Source organism: Pseudopipra pipra, chromosome 8, assembly GCF_036250125.1.
Source record: "Pseudopipra pipra isolate bDixPip1 chromosome 8, bDixPip1.hap1, whole genome shotgun sequence".
In the NCBI taxonomy this organism is placed as follows: domain Eukaryota; kingdom Metazoa; phylum Chordata; class Aves; order Passeriformes; family Pipridae; genus Pseudopipra; species Pseudopipra pipra.
Genome location: NC_087556.1, coordinates 18781222 through 18798566, shown reverse-complemented (window position 1 = coordinate 18798566; position 17345 = coordinate 18781222). Strand labels below are relative to the sequence as shown.

The 17345-nt window shown below is 40.7% G+C and overlaps 1 protein-coding gene across 6 annotated transcripts in view; it reads left to right on the top strand.

Moving 5' to 3' along the window:
- ARHGAP22 (Rho GTPase activating protein 22) overlaps positions 1-17345 on the top strand; it is a 150821-nt gene that overhangs the window by 94311 nt on the left and 39165 nt on the right. For 4 of the 6 annotated variants that reach the window (XR_010432296.1, XM_064662813.1, XM_064662816.1 and 1 more), the window contains one exon: positions 13724-13900. The exons of 1 other annotated variant lie outside the window; for it this stretch is intronic. Coding sequence is in view for 4 of the 5 variants with exons in the window: in XM_064662813.1 (XP_064518883.1) it covers positions 13724-13900 (177 nt within the window). In the remaining variant the exon portion in view is untranslated. The remainder of the gene's footprint in view (positions 1-13723; positions 13901-17345) is intronic. One more of the 6 variants, XM_064662812.1, reaches the window with a different exon arrangement.

Below are 17345 nucleotides of genomic sequence, written 5' to 3'. Positions count from 1 at the left end.
CTGCCTTTGCAGTTGCACACAACCACCTCCTAAAGAGTGTTCCTTCCTTTATGAGGATTGATGATGATCCAGGGGACCTGGATGTGGTAGTTGTGTTTTTCATTCACTAGCCAGTATCATACTGGAAATCAGTTAGTGTCTCTGTATCTCTCTGTTCTCTACTGGTATGTAGGAATTTTGCACTGTGGAATTCGAAGGCTTTTTTCTTTATTTTTTTTTTTTAATACAGAGAAGGCATTTTCCCACTAATGCACAATATAACCTTGGAAAGTAATTTCAGCCTCTCTGTGCCTGTTCTCCCAAAACACTAAGATTTAATTCTGTCTGAAAAGCATACTCCAGTAATGGGGTTTATTTCTTTATTTCATTTGATTTATTTGTTACTAGCTAAAGCATACACTGAAATCACTTCTGCCTTCATATCCTTGTCATAAGATTGGCTTGCAGTTACTGTTGTGTGGCTATTCCTTATCTGAAAAAGGCAGTCCAGGCTGTGTTAGATATTTTTAATTGGACAGAGAAGTAATAGAACTGGACAGAATGAAGCTGATTTAGGATAAGGTGTATGATATAAAGAGTACTTTTTACTGTCAGCCTCCTGAGCCAACAGTAAATTATGAGAATCAGCCTTACTCATATTTAGACTCTAACATGGACAGGACTAGAATATCTGCAAACAGGAACACTTAAGGGTTACAGGTGTTTAATAATGCATTTACATATGTGCTCATTCGTTATGATCACTACATACATGTAATGTTTTCATAATTAGGTACCCAGATCACCTAACTTAAATTAAAAAAAGCAAGAGAATTAAAACTTCTCTCTGGAAGGCTGGAGGAGCTGTGTCTGTTTGACAAGTGCTTGCAGATTTGCTTCGGAGACCATAGATAGAGTTCTCTGTTAAAGACAGATAACTGGCAGGGACCAGATTTTGAAGACAATAATTTACTACTGTCTTCGATTTCTGCCTTCACGTTATGGACCATTTAAATAAAAAAACAAGTGATAAAATGTAACTGTGTCTTTAATGCTAGAGCAGTGAAACTGGCTGCAGTCACAAGCTATACAAGCTTACAGCTCTGTTATTTTCCCCCTCATTTTAGATTCGTATCTCCTTTTAGGGACTTTCAAACTCACCTGATTGCTCTCAAAAAAAAAAGTGAAAGGGAAGAGGAGGGGCACTCACCATGCTTCCCTCATTCCCTCTGTTACATGACTGGGGCTCTGACAAATCATGAAGCCATCAGTTTTTTTTTTCCCCCCAGCCTTGCAGACCATTAACCCAAATGGTTCTTCGATTTCCAAACCATGTCCTCACACCCTCTGCGTACCACAGCTTCACCATAGATACATAATTCATTATCTGGAAAGCTGCTGTTTTAATGTAAAATTAAACAGCCAGCAGCTCAGCAGGTGTCCCCAAGGTAAGGAAGGCAACATGCTGCTGGCAGCAGCTGCTGCCTTCAGGCTTATCAAGATTTCTTTGTTTTGAAACAGAAGCTGGAAGGCTTTTTAATATACCCTGTCATTGGCTGAGCAGATCCTAGTTGCTGGCTGTTCCTCTGCATTTGACTACAAAGACAAAAATCCTTATAACACATGCTGCCTGCAATGGCTGCACAGACTTCTGCCTTCTCAAGGAAGGAGCAGGGTGAGGAGAGAGGGGAGGCTCACAAGGCAGATACATGTGCCCTATTTCCTGCTCACATTTTTCTTAGTGGACCAACTGGGCTCAGTATATCTGTGCAGCAGCCCCACTTATGCCAGCACTGTTAGAATGGGCTTTCTGCTTCTATAAGCATAAAAATACTCAAATATACTGCCAATAGAGAGCATTCCAAACAGTGAGGGTGATATTCTTCTAGTCTCACCCAAGTTCTAGTTCTTTGTGGCCTAAATCTGTGTATTTACGTTTGATTTATGTAGTTAATACCACTCTGGCAAAAGCAGCTCAACTGGCAATGCTAACATTTCTGTTTAAGTAATATATCACAAGATGCATGGTGCAAGGCTTTTTTATTTCTTGGAGTAAGAACTTGATCTTTTGTACTTGAACATGATAAAATATGTTGATGGCTAGGTTCCCCCAGAGTATGTGTGTCTTCAAAGGACCATGTGTAAACTGCATGTGGTAAACCTCTTCTGTCCCCTTACCTGTTACTTGATTCTAGGCTTAGGGAAAGTGGAGGTTTTCCTGAAGGTAACATTTCTTGCTCTAGAGGTAACTGAAGTGTATTTACAGAGTTTGGCTAGCCAGTGTTAACATCCATGCTGCAAATATGCACTCACACCAGGAGAAAGTTGCACCATCACACTTGGTTGCTGTACATACCAATGTCAGTCTTCAGGACTTTTGGGGTATGTTCATGTGAGTTGTAATGCTGAGCGTTTGTCTCCTTTCTGTGCTCCTTTGTGGAAATTCTTAGTTTCCCTTGTTAGTAAAGAGACTCTACCTTGCTAGGACTGTGACCTGGATTTGGTCAGCAGCCTTTGCTTGAAGAACAACAGACCTGTAAACTGTCAAATAACATAAGATGGTTTGAAGGACCTTCTGGCAGTGTAACAGAGCCCTCAGTAGGTGACTGTGCTTTGCTAAGGAACTCTGCATGCTCTTAGAGTGGAGAAGAGGCTGCTGATCCAGGTTTTCAAATACAAGGATTTCCCTTCTGGCAGCTAACCATTCTGGAGGAAGACTGTCTGGACAGAACATGTAGACTACAGTGCATTGCAGATCTAGGAAGACAGCAGAAGTTCAAGGATTTCTGCAGGAATGATGTCACTTTACTGGAGTTTTCCCCAGTCCATGAGTAGTGAGACGTACAGACAGGACTGGGCTGTACCAGCTCAGAAGCTGTTGTTTGGAGGAGCTGGACAGCAACAGCTCAGTGGCTGATTGGTTTGGTGCTGATGAGCTTTCTGCACTGTGGGCATGGAAGCTTGCACAGTAATGCTTGAGGCAGTTCTGCTGTATTTGATGAAAACTCTGAATAGTCCCAAATCATAAATAGTCTTCTTCAAGCAGTCATCCTGAAACATGGTCTCTAATGTTATGCCCCGGGCTTTACTCTCCACCTCTAAAATGTAAAGGTGACTGTCTTAGCTTGTCAGCTGAGACATTTGTGTGCAGACCTTTGGCCTATGATGGAGGAGACATACAAGCATCAAGATGGGATGCAATGGAAGGGTACATCTGTATACAATAGTGGCAGTGAATGCTGCAAGACAGGACTTGCATTGGGAAATCCAGATTCACAGAGGAAGGCATTCTGTGCAACACTCCCTTGAATTTCAGTGGGAGCAAGTCCACCAGCTGAAGACCTCTCTTAGGATGAGTTGTTTACCTAACAGGCTCTTTTCTTCTCTTGTTTAAGTCTGATCTAAAACAGCACGTTTCTGGAAAGTGAGGTTATATTGGCTAGTGATTAACTATTTCAAAGGAACTTTTATGGACATTTTGATAATGCTGTTAACTGGGAGGAGACTGTTCATTGCCAGCGAGTGTACAGAATTAGAGTTGACTCTTCAAAGGATTGTTCTGCTCACAGTTCACTGACAGTTGTCCTAAAGCACAAAGAATATAGGCCCTTGCTTTTTGCATTACCTGGAGTAATGCAAGTCCTGGAGTCCTTTAGCCATCCACACTTGTGGATGTTCTGAGTGGCTGCAGTGCTGAGCCCAAGTGGCGAGCATGTAATTCTCCTTTCTTCCAATGAGCACTGTTGTGACAGTGAAGAATTCTATGTGTTAGACAGTCATGTTTAGAAGATTCCTTGGCTACTCCATGCATAGCCAGATATAGGAGGAGACTGCTCTAAAATTGTTAGTCTGTGCAAACTATAACAAGACTGCAGACTTGGATCAGAATATCCCTGAGCTCTTAAAGTTTGGATGTAGAACAGTAGTACTTCATCTGCATTGTCTCATCATTAGTATTGGCCAGGGTTTTTTCAAATTTGCCAATGTTTTGCCAAAGGCCTACAGTATATATGCCTTTGCATTTCAATCCTTTTTCTGCATTAATGTGACAAATAGCTTTGTTTTTTGTAAAAACAAAGTCTGCAACTGTTGAGTCCTTAATGATCGTCCATTAATTTGCTGCTGCCAAAACTATGCTTGTAAAGCTTCAGTCACTTTACTAAAGAAGATAATAACGTTTGTAATTGGTTGGCTTGAATTTCTGCAGTACTCTGTATTCATTCTACAGAGAATCAGCATCTTTACAGGCTCAGCCAGAAGCTCTGGCATCTGCAAACTAAGCTGTACCAGCTGATGGCTTCCTTTCCATTCTTCTTAGTTCAAAATCCAGAGCATTGGCTAAGATGGGAGACATGCAATCCTTTAAAGATACAGTGAGGATGTCTTTGATAGGCTTTTGAGGGGTGAGGAAGAGGAGTAGGTGGTTGTAGAGAGACTTATTTAAAAGGCATGAGAACCACTTCATTCCTGTCATTGAGCAGACCTGGAAAATGTGAGCTCAGCAGTTCCAAAAGAATGCAGAAGTTGCGTATTATCTCTCCAATATGAAATTGTTAAAGAAAAATAGATCCGGCTTCACCATTCTGATGTTATATAGTAAGTAATTAATTGTCAGGACTTAAAATTTTCCTCAAGTTTTGTCTTCAGTGCTAAAGATTTAAAGAAATTTATGAGAATTAGCAAATTGCTTGTGGTTGCATGGTAATGCATAAAAATTATCCAGTAATTTTCATTCAGATTTTTCAAAGCATGAAGTATCATCATCTTTGGTCAGGAAGGAATTTCCTCCCTTATAATAACGTGTAAACATAACCACAGTTGGAATACATAATTTGATACATTCTTCAGAAGCATTGAGCACTTGCTGCTTTGGAGAACCACATGGAACAACGTGGCCTGTTATGCCTAGATGTGCTACTGTTTTCTGAGTCTTTCATACATATATTTGTAACTTTTTTTTGAACCCTCAAATTCACAGTTGCCTTAATTCAGATGTCTTCTGCAATGTGCCTTGTAGGGACAGACACACAGCTTCTGACAACTGGCTGGCCTAAATTGCTTCCCTGTGTGTGTAGCTTCTGCTGGCCTGAGAAAAATTCATTTCCCTTCCATCCAAATTGAAGGTCACTGAAATGACTGTAGGCACGTAGTGCAGGCAATTCCACACTGGGCTCATTGTAACCTTCTAGATCTCAAATACATTGAGGAAAGACTGCAAGGGTTAGTTTTCTGGAGTGGAAGAAAGAAGGGTAGGGGAAAGGAGTTGGTACAAGGCTGTCTATGGAACATGGTGGTGAAAAAGCTGTGCAACCCTTTCTTGTTCCCCCTTGTCATCCCCACTTGCCATCACCAGGTCTTTTTCCACAAGAGGAAGAAATAGTGGTTTGTTTTTTTTTTTTTTTGTTTTGGGTTTTTTTTCCCCCCTAGCACACCTGGAGAGAGGGACAGAAGTCCTTTTGTCATTCTAAGACCCTTCACAGGCGAACAGCTCCCTAAGAGCTGATGGCATGTCAGACAGATTCTGAGGGAAGGGTTTATGAGTTTCTAGAGTTCAAGTTCGAGCAAGTGGAAGAAGCTGAACTGCACCTATGCTTAAGCTCTCAGTGCTTTCAGATTCTTTTCCAGTAGGAACTTCATCGGGCAAAGGCAGTATAGGCAACACTATACCCTAAATATTCTGCTTTGTCAGTAGATATGGCTGTAAGAGGCCATTGCACAGTGAGAGCTCCTCCTAAGAAGCTGCTGTCTCTGTTATGATCAAGGTTTGGAAGTGGACATGCTCAGTCTCCGCAGTAACCTATCAGGAAAAATTATTTGAGTCAAGAGCCAGAACAGTTTAATTGTCACTTGTTTGACAGTCTAACCCCTGAGGTGTCGTTGGATGTAATTAGAACATTGATACTCTAGAATTCCCACTCAGGATGAAACAAACAAGCAGCAACAGAGGTGAAATGGTGTCATGCAGCTCCTAGAAACTGCTGGTGTAGTACTTGCTCCTCATGTTAATTATGGTTGATCAGTTCCTCTTTGGCATCCTCCTTGCTGTCCTCCTAAACTATCTGTGACCATATTGGAGAGTTTTCATCTCTTGCTGCTAGCTAGTAGGAGCTGATAACAAAGCAATAATAATACAGCTTGCTTATAGGATTATTGCATGGAATTGGGAGCACATTTCACAGAAACCTCTCTAGTTAGGGAGGCAGCATGGTCGTTGTTAGTATCTGTTTCTTTTAAGGAGCAAAGTAGTTGTGGGCAGAAGCTGGGAGGAATACTGCCTGAGCTGTGTTGGTACAAGTGAAATGCTTTGTCCTTGGAAAAAAATGTACTTAACAGTTGCGTGTTGTGCCTGGGCTCATCTGAACCCTAAATATTGGGCTGCTGCAGTAGAGGTGGCTTTCCCTCATTGTGAATTCACTTTAGCCAAGATAAACTGTACTTTTGGGCCACAGCGAGCAGCACATTCCAGGCAACATAGTAGTCTCTTCTCTGACATTACAAATCACTGAAAACAAGGAGATCTGAGACCATTGGTGTACTATTACAATAAATATGTTTTAATGCCAGAAGTATAACTTAAAAATAACTGAAGCTTTTTTACTGAAACTTCTCACAGTTCAGCTGAGGCCAAACAAAGCACATTAAGAAAAACTCAGCTCAAGTAGACTCAAACAAAGCACTGAACTCATGTAAGCAGGTTTTACAAGCAAGGGTTCAAGGTGAAGTTTGTGTGCAGTGCTACTTACTTTCTCTTTAAGAGTACTTGAAATTATTTTTCTCTCTTCCTCTTATATTGCATCTTTTTTTTTTTCTGCTTGCCATAGTTCCTGGGGTGTGACATCACTTACGAGTGTTTAGCCTAGCTGGAACATCGCTTGGTTTATTTTCAAGGCATTGGTTTATTTGAAGTGATTGGTACTCTTAAACAGTTCTTCAGTTTAATAAATAGATAAGTCTAGACTAATAAGGCCACACACATTATCAAGAAAGGCATCTCCAGGCAGGAGAGTCAAGCTAGCAGGTACGGTTTTATGAATAATAAGCCAGAGATTAAACTAAATCCTCGTTTCTTGAGTGTAGTTTTAGTAATCATACACTTGATCCTGACAACTGAAACAGATCACTAGCCTTAGGTTTGTAAGGATTTTCTGTAGTCCATGTACCTGTACAGAGAAACTTTATTAGTGACTCTATTCATGTTAAATCTTGTCAAACTTTTGCATAAGAAACCACAGTTCTGAGGTCTGATCTCTTTGTTGGTGCTTTTTTAAAGCAGCCTAATGGCTTCTGAAACCACAGAAGGCATGGGAGGGGAGATCACAGGGCCTTTGGATTAGTTTATAGATGATAGATGGCAGTGCCTTTGCCTGCTTTTGCTTTATTCTCTGGGATGAGGTCTAAGATCTGGGATCTAAAAATCATTTATGGACTCATGAAAATCCTCTACAATGATTTTTAGTTGAAAATTTGATCATCTTCTACTTGTAGCGATCATTAAACCTGTTAAATTGAAAAATGTTTAAGGAAATTAGGCATTTATATTTGACTGAGAAGTCAATGAGATGTTAGTGTATGCTTGTAAATCCTGTCCTTAGAAAATCTGAACCATGTCAGTTTATGAGCTGAACTTCCTCAGTACAATAAAAGGTTTTAAAGATTTCCCTTTCCTGATTGACACAACCAAATGAATGTTAAATGTTAGAATCTCTCAAACTCCTTCCATACTGTGGAAATAAAACACCTTTCACCTACAAAGGTGCATTTCTCCTTAGGAAAAATTGCCACCAACTTTAGGAAAAGTTTTCCATTGGAACTGTGACACAGTGAATTTATTTTGATTCAAAGCTTGTTTATTTGCACTGCACGTGATACTAAATCCCCACGCCTTGTATTTTCTTAGTTTTGTACACTTTTTAAAATATGATCATGCATTTACTCTTTCAACTCCAAATCAACTTCCAACGCATATATTCCATATATAGATATATGGGTGGGTGGGGTTACATAGATAGATATAAAAAAATCATGGCAAGCACACAGCACTGTTTACTGTACAGCTTAATGCTTCACAAATATTACCCATACTGAGAAAACTCCAGTTTTCCTTATTTTTATCTCTGCCTCCTTGGCTACTTCAGATTTTTCTTGCTGTTTTTTTCTGTTCTCAAGTAGCCTAAATGGAGCATTTCAAGATGAGTTTTGTATGCACAGCAAGTTTTTCATTCAATTAAAGAATCATCCAGAAAAAAACAACAACAAAATAGTAGAGTTGTTATTGGTTGTAGTGAAGTTTAAACCGATGCTGATGGCAGGTTTACCCAAGATTCAGTTGTGGTTCAGCATTAGCTGGAATCAAAGGCAAAAAGACTGAAGAAATGGAATTAGTCTTCAAGTGTCTATTCCAAGCAATCTTAATGAACTTTTGCTTACTCACTGATATTTCTTTTGTCTCTTCTCATAATCCAAAGATCAAGACTGGTTTGGGGTTGTTTTTTTTTTCCCTGCTGTGCTCAGGAAGATTCCCCCTAATAGAGCTGCCCTTAATCTTGACATAATTCATCTCATTTTTCACCTTCTTTCATTATCGGGGAGATCTTTGAGCCCTGAATACTGATACTCACCTTTAAGTCAATTGTAAAGAGCAAGTCAGGGAAGATGAATCACTGCAATTGTTCTGTTCAGCTATGGGTGCTAGTTTTTGTCCATTTGTCAAGATCTTTGTTGCTGCTTGTCTGCAATCAAAGGCTTCCTGTCACTACCTGCTTTAGTACTGAGGGCAAACACGTCAGCTGGGCCTTGTGTTACCCACCAGCCACCCCTTTCACAGTTCAGCCTTGAACTGCCATTTGCCTCCCTGTGCGCTGCAGCAGCACACAGCCAACTAAATGTCACCCTTACTGAAAATAGTAGAGTTACTATCCATGCCAAAGCAATACAAACATATAATCAAGCGCGTAATACATAATACAAACATGCAAATATATATATACATACACAAGTTATTGTAATTGTGTAACTTTTCAACAGTGTTGATGTAATGGCAATATAGAAACACATCAGTAAGCAGAATGACATAAGAAATGGGTGAAAAGCAAACCAGATGGGGGGTAAAAGGAAGAGAAATTATCTAAGCAAAAAAAAAGAAGCTGCCAACTTCAGCAGAACGCAAGAGCATCTTTACTTGAGAGTATAAAAGTTCCTCCTTTTACATGCAATGGAGCAGGAACATCTTCTACATGGAAGTCTAGTCCTGTTCCTCCTGAACTTTTTCCTCAGACAAAGGGGATCTAAGGCTTGGCCTCACAAATGATCTTAAGAAGGTTAAGCTTGAGTAAATGAGGTTCAAGGCAAACAAAAAATTCCAACTCTTCCTCATTGCAACAGCTATATAAAGGGAGAGATGCAACTGAATGTTTGTTGCAGGTTCTTTGAACAGGAATACAAGGCAGGACACGTAAATATAACATAATGGCAGCCTTATGCTTTGCACTTTCCAGTGAATGCATACCAGACTAAGGATAGTCAAAAAAAGAAGAATTTTCAGTAAACAGAGCTTTGAAGTGTAGATTGTGATTCCTGCTTCTGCATCTGACCTTCAGCAAGTCGCTTAGTCCCAGTCTTTCAGTATTTAACCTTCCCTGTTGTGGGGCGCGAGGGAGAGCTGAAAGGAGGACTGTTTCTAAGGATTAGGAGGTGGCACATTACTCTGAGGTGAATGCTATATGGCTAACATTAGCAGGAGATGGCTCTCAGGCCATATGAAATGCAACTGCAGAAACAACATAAGCAGATGCAAAGGAGAGCAGTTCTGCCAGCTTTAGGTAGTCTGAGCCTGGAAGAGAGAACTTGTGCAGTGCAACTGGGGGCCTAGAGCTATACTGTTCCCTCCAGGCAAAGATACCTACCAGGGTATGTAAAGCACGTTGACAAAGATACCTTAAGACAGGGGTGGCAAAGCATTGAAGTCAGCTGGGACCTGCAGCCCTTTTGATGGTGAGCAGTAACAAAACAAGTCCCTTAATCTTTCTAGGCTCTTACGTTTACTGTATATGCTTACAGGGTTGCCATCACCTTTCCCAGTTTCTATACACCCAGATGGGAGGCAAACCACACTGCCAGCTTGCTTAAGGATGGAATCTAGTGCATCTTGCACAACATGCACTGCAAGTCTGCAGCAAAGCAGGCAACTGAATGCAGGATGCCCTGGTCATAGGCTAATGCTGAAGCAGATGGACTATTCATCCCCAAAGTTAAGCCCCCTGTTTCTGCCACATCTGTCGAGATGCTTGCACTGTGTTTGCAAACTCTGGTCTGGAGATGGAAGAAGCTTTGAGCAAAAGGACTGGAATGTCTACCTATGGCAACCCTGAGCTATGCAGGGCTGGTCTCTGAGACCCAGTCTTGTTTGTATGGAAGCTTGATTAAAGACGAGCAAGAAGTTCAAGGGTATGAAAAACCCTTGTCTGTGTTTAAAATTGTTGTCCCTGTCATGGTGCTGAGCAGCTAGAGTCCGTTTTTGGTTCACAGAGTAGAAGCAGTGCTCGTGCGCTTCAGGGTTAGAGTTTAACGGCAACCATAATAAGAGCTGAAGCTCTGTTAGTGACAGAGAGGATGTGTGAATGCAGTAGCTGAATATGAACTTCATCCTGCTGTGGGGGGCAAAATTAAAATTCCATCCCCAAGTGTTTCTAGGCAGAAAGCTTTGAAATTGATTTCCTAAAACAATTTCTGAAGTCTAGGGTGTTTGAACTGATACAGTGTTGTGTCGCCAACTCAAACCTGAAATCCATAATGAGATCCTTTCCTGAGCCCAGAAAAGAAAGCATCTATGAATTTCAGGTACAATTCTGGACTTCTGAAGAAGGTGCATGTGACATTGTTCATTGTTTTCTTGGGGGTTTTTTGTTGGTTTTGGTTTATGTTTTTTTTAAAGAAGATCTAGGTGTTTGAATTCAGTAATTTCTTATTCTTTTGACTTCTAAGACTCAAAATATGTTGAATATTACCACAATGTAGAGAGATATGTCTGAACTCTGCCTTTTGGGCATCTCTAGTTCTGCTTGTTGCTTCAACGATGTAGTGAAAGGAACCAGCCATGTATGCAAAGGAGTACGAGTAAAATGTTACTAAAAAAGAAAAACGTTTCTGGGTGGGTCTACAAGCTCTGTCACTGCATATTCACATCATGCTAACACATGATGCTTTCTTGAAGAAGTAGTTCTGAAGTGCATTCTTGTTTCTAAGCTGGCCTCCGTGTGTAGAGTTGCCTTCATTTGCTTGTAGTTACATGTCTAGTCACTGCTGACTCTCCCACAGGCAAATTGTAGGGTCATGACCTTGCTCCTATTTAAAGTTTCAGTGGGGAAAGCCAGACATGGAGGAGCTGTATGTAGTTTTTGGCAGAATCTCAGGTCTTGTGTGTACAGGAATCTTTTTTTTCCCATCCAGTTTTTAGTTTTTAGAGACTCAAATAGAAGTATAAATGTTGTTTTTTTTCCTAAATGCTTTCATGAAAAATGTCTACGAAGGTTTAGAAAGCAGCTGGCTTGTCCAAATAACATCTTGGGGAAGGGGAGCTGTAGTCAGGTCCCTCTGGTACAGTGATTCTTTGGGAAGATGCTGACACCACTTCTGCAAAAGTACAGTAAAAAGTCTTCCCTGTCTGCTTATTGTACTTCCTATGGCAATCTTTTTATGGGTTAGTTCAGCTGTTCCAACTAAATTTGCAATCTGTGATTTAATTCTGGTCTCTTTTTGCCCTTTGTGGTGTGAGTAGGCAAGATCTCAGCTGGTCCCTTTGAACTTAAGGACAAGATGTTTGTTTTACCTTGACCAAGCTCAGTTGTTTGCTGATGGTATGACCCATACAGTAATTGTTTTTTTGAGACTGTTTCATTCCACTGAAGAGCTAGCTTGAGCTCAGGCCACCTATCTGCCAGATGCCACATCCTGAACCCAGTTTCTTATGTGCATTGAGGGCTGTGGAAAGCCTCTTTGTTGCTATCGTATCTCCTATAAAATATGTGATTGTGAAAAAGGGCACAGTAATGGGTCTACTGGGTAAGGTAGCTCTGCTTTCATCATGAGGCTGAGTATGTTGGTAAAAGATTTAGGCGGTGACAAGAGTTTCCCAGACTGTAATTTCCTGCTCTGACTGTTCTGTATGCAAAGGATGAAGTATGTCATCCTTGTAGCAGAGTAAGGTGGAACATTGATCTGTTCAGATGCCTGCATCCTAACCTTGAGCTAGAGAGCTGTTCTGCTTCATATATCTTAAAGAATATGAATAATTCAGTAAATTCAAAATGGGAGACTGTCCAAGAGCATGCTATGAGGAAAAAAAGCAGAATCTGGATACACGGGGGATAAAACATCGTGGCTTTTGTTTCTTAAGCTGAATGCCTAGTCCCAGGTGGCCATTGTTTCTCCTCTTTACTGAAAGATTGCCTCAATTTCCCAGTTCAGTGAATAGCTTCTTAGAGAGCCACAAAATACTTCCCAACATATCTCATTTTACCACTTTTGCTTTGCAAATCAGCATATGCTGCTGAGTGTGTTGAGGCCAGAAAACAATTAATAGCAAGAAAAAGTGCTTCCTTGGCTTGCAGGCAGCTCCCAGATTGCTCCTCTGCCCAGATTAGAGAGGATTTAAGAAGCACACATTCTGTGTAAGCTAAACCAGCTCTGCAGAAACCACAGCATACCGTCATCCTGCTCTTATCTCTGAATTCCATGGACAGGCAATCTCAGCTGCTCAGCACGGGCTGGCAGCTTTAGCTTGCCAGTAGGTGCTGAAATCCATGTAAGTGTAGAAATGATAGTGACACAGCAGCTCAGATGTTATCTCCTTAGCAAAGCCAAAGCAGTTTCCATGGTGATGGAGAAGCCTGGAGCCCCCAGTGATGCAGCTGCTGTGTTGGATGGGATCAGTAGCCTTTTCATACAGAGGCTGCTCTTGTAAAGCTTTTGTGCATTTATGTGGTACTCACTCATAGGTTGTATCCAGCTCTGGAACGTAAAATGAGGGGTGAGGGGAAGATTTAAATTGACTGAAGTGAGTGCTGACCTAAAAAGGAAACAGGAAAAGAGGGGTGAAAATGTTTCAAGTCTTGAAGTATCCACAGGTGACACATGCATGTGACAGCTTGAGTGGATTTGATATTCTGGCCAGTACTTTTCTGAGATGTTGTGTGCCAACGTTAGTAGCTCCTGAAGTTCTTGTGTCAAGTGGAAGTGTCAGATTCATATTCCCGGTCTTAACTTTCTTCTGAATAGGATTCAAAATCAGAATGGGTCTCTTTCTTTATATTGAGACTAGAAATTCCCTAGGACTTGGGTAAAGTGGATAATCTTGTGACTTCTGCATCTGAAGCATTAAAATGTCTTACAGTTCTCTTGATCCCCTTTCTGGGTAATAATCTCTCAATATCTCAGCTCAGGTATGTGGAATTAATTACATACTTTTCCTCTGGGATCTTACAGCCTGTGCTTTCACTTTCTTATTGCTGAGACAGCAGATATAACATCTCCAGGTTCCCACACTGGAAATGCCCATTTTACACTTCTGCTTTGATCTTCTATTAACCTGTGCTTTGTAGGTGCTGCAGCACATGTGTAGGAATTGTGTGTAAAACTGCTCAATTAAAATAATAATTTGATCATTTGGGCCCAGATTTTTAGTGGTTTTAAGCATTGGTTGCTCTCCTCTGAACTAGGTACTAAAAGAGATTTGTATTCTGTCTTTCAGGTGGCGCAGGGGACCGGGAAAAGATGCCTGTCAATCATGAGGCTTTCCTGCTCATGGCTAATTCCCAGAACGAAATGGAAGATTGGGTAAAAGCCATCCGACGGGTTATATGGGCTCCATTTGGTGGAGGTATTGCAAATAGCTCACATGCACATAAATTAAAACATTTGCCTCAAGGTAAAACATATTCTTGTGATACTAGGATATGTGTAACACTGTAAAATCACTGAGATGTCTAGATAAGCTCTTGATTGTCTGGAGTGTTTTGAAGCAAGGAGATTGGGTTGATTTCCCCCCACACCCCTCCTGCCAGGGGATGGACATGAATGGAAGGGAAGGGCACATGCAGACTGTATAACTGACTCAGAAATGGGTGGTGATAACAAACATATTGCTGTTGTCACTACTCAGTTCTTTACAGCAAATTATTCTGTGGACCTTTTGTATCCTTATGGACATGAAGGAGTCTATCCAGTTATCTCAGTTTTCTTCCATAAGGGCAGATGCCCACCTTGAACATCCATACCAGCCAGAGGCAGCAAAACTTTTAATCTAGTTAATGTAGGGCCCAGTTGAGAAGGCAAAGCTTCCACTGGCTTTAGTGGGGGGTGTAGCCTGAAGAAGACCAGGGTCAGGCTGAGTGAACACCTGTAAGGTAATACAGCTGCTGACAATTCCTGTAGTTAAAATGAACAAAAAATCCAGACTCTTGCTATTGATATTGTACCATAGTCTTAGAATTCTCAAGTCAGTAGATTAGATAGGAGTTGTTTATGTAGTTTTAGCATAGAACAAGGGTTCACAGTTGTTTTCTTCTGAGTTCATGTTGGTGACAGCAGCTGCTGGCTTGGTACTGGACACTGGGCTTTGAAGTGACTTCCATGCTACTGATGGAGTTCATGCAAATAGTGTTATCATATGCAGATAGTGCTGTCGACATCTTTTGAGGGGTACAGATAAAAAAGCACCAGATAAGGGTTAGGTAATACAATTACTTTTGCAGAAATGAAGTTATTAGTTTTCCTGGATGTAGGGGTGAGAAAAGTGACCTTGATGCAATTGAGGGAGGCTCAAATACCACAAGGTCACCAAGAAGACCTTGTGTTTGTTAGTAACTTTTATCTTGTTGGTTTTTGGTTTGTTTTTTTTCCTTTTTCTTTTAAGTGACTCTTGAAATTTGGAGTTTCTGTGTAGCAGCATTTGCTTTGTCTGGAGGAGATAAAATCTCTACTGATGCAATTTTTTTCCTAGATCCTTCTTTCACTTAGCAGAAAGGGCGTATGTAAAAAAGTTAGCTTGTATCTGATATGAGAGCTTGTGTGTGATGCTGTTGTGCTGTGGGCAGAACAAGCCCTCTTCATTAGTAGAAATGGGTCTACCATGATTTCTCCTCAAACATGAATATGTGCTTGTTTCGCTTTCACTCTGAATTCCAGTCCACAATGAAGGGTCTTTTAGTCTCTGAGCTCAGTGCAAGTCTTCCATCAGAAGTCTCAGAATCTGAGCTGGTATTTCTGTGGCCATTTGTAGTGTACCTTATAGTGTGTATTTTACAGCTTTGCAATGTGCATCCAAGAAATACTGTGAGGAAAAAGGAAGCAGTCATGACAAACGCTACATGTTCTAGCAACAGCCATCTTTAGGGCATGTTTTGTCAGCACTGTGGGTATCAGTGCAAATTTGGCTTCCTTTTTTGCTCATGTTTTGAACAGTCTCTTGAAGTAGTTTCAGAGCAGACATCTTTAAGTATTAAAATAATAAATAATTAAAAATCCCAGTATTTTAAAAACAAAAACATCAGAATGGCATAAAAGTAGGGATGGACTTCCTTTTTTTTTTATTTGTCTGTTTAAGGGGTAGTATTGTCCTAATTAATAGGCTATTCTTCTGTACCTCTAAACTTCTCTGCAAAACTATCAGATGACATTTTGGTTTTCCTTTAACTGAGGCAGATACTGTTACTCTTACATTGATTCCAGGAACTGGGACTTTATGAGATACCATAGAACCATAAAATGAAATCATGAGGATGTGGAAGTGGGCGGGGGCACTACAGCAGTGCAAGGGGGAATACAGCAGCTTCTGTTTGTTGCTCTTTTCACATGCTGCAGATTTGATCTTGTTCCATCAATGTCAGTGTAAAGGCTGTTTCAGATGTCAGTGAGAGCTGGCTTAAGCCCTGTGGAAGAGAGTTTGCAGAGTTGGAAATAAGTGCAATTATGTATTGATTTTTCCTATCTGTGGATTAAAACTACACAAGAATATGGGTACACCCTGGGCAATCAGTCTGACCTGAGCTCTCTGCCTTACTACTGAAATGCAGCAGACTGAGGCTAGCTTGGCTATGCCTGCTTTGTAGTCCAAGCTGCATGGGCAGATTCTTATGCTGTGGTCACTTCTCTGAGCTAACAGAAGTACTAAACACTGTCAGGGGTGGGTTTTTTCTCCCACTGCAACCATGGCTTCCCACCAGGTTTCATCCTGCTCACACTAGTGGTTACACAGCTGTGCAGTAGGAAATGACCTGGCAGGAAAATAAAAGGGTGGAGGATTAGTTTGAAAGTAGATTGATTCCTTGGTCCTGCTAACCATGCAGCTGCAGGACTAGTAGTTCCAACACAATGAGGACATGGGGGAGAGATGATGGGGTAGAAGAGAGCGAGCTTGTTCATTCTGACTGCAACCCACACTTAAATTGGCTTAAAGAACTGTGGAGCTGCATCCTCAGTTTCTTTGCACTTTGCAAAGAATTTATAGGAATGTCAATAACTATGAAACAGTGAAGATGTTCAAACCAATTTTTCCAAATGATTTTTAGGCAGTCTGGGGAAATGATCAAGCTTGCACCTTCTCCATCAGAATCAGAGCAGGGCAATTTCTCTGAGTGAGATTGCAGCTTAATTCAAATGTGGGAAGACAATAAACATAGCTGTCTCTGTTTTAATTGAATAATTTAAACTCTGCTTTGCTACCACCACTAATTTGAGAGCCAAGTCTTATCTATCAACACTATTTAATATATTAAGCTAAAGGGAGGAATTAAAAAGCAGGCTTCATTATTAATATGCAAATATCCAGCCCTGGAGAAGGCTGATATGGTGTAAAAAGAATTATGCAAAGATAAAAGGGGGGGGGCTTAACCGCACTGTAATCTTTGCTGATGTACTGAAGAAAGGTAAATAAAAAGGGTTGAGGGTACCTTCTTATATGTTGCTGCAAGCACATGAACTGTGCTTAAAGGTCAACAGCAAAGGCTTCTTAAAATAAAACAGAAAACTCCCCAAAGCTGCTGAGGATCCCAAATTAATAATAGGAGACACATTCAGATTTAAAAGCCATATGGAATGTGTTCTTTGAAATACACTTCAAATGTGGCTTTAAAAACAAATCCGAGAGTTCCTGAGTCTTTTGAAGAAGAGCTGTCTTGTTTACAGGGAAATAATTTCTAACAAGTTTCCTTGAGTTTCAGGCTCCTTAATTCTTGAGTCTAGCCCATCTCATTCAGACCAGAAGATTTTGTAAACTGTGATTTGAGAGTATTCTGTATGTTTTGATTGTCTTAAAGAAAAAAGTTTGTCACAGTGACTTGATAGAAGTAAGTTTTGGAGCACATTCTGACAGA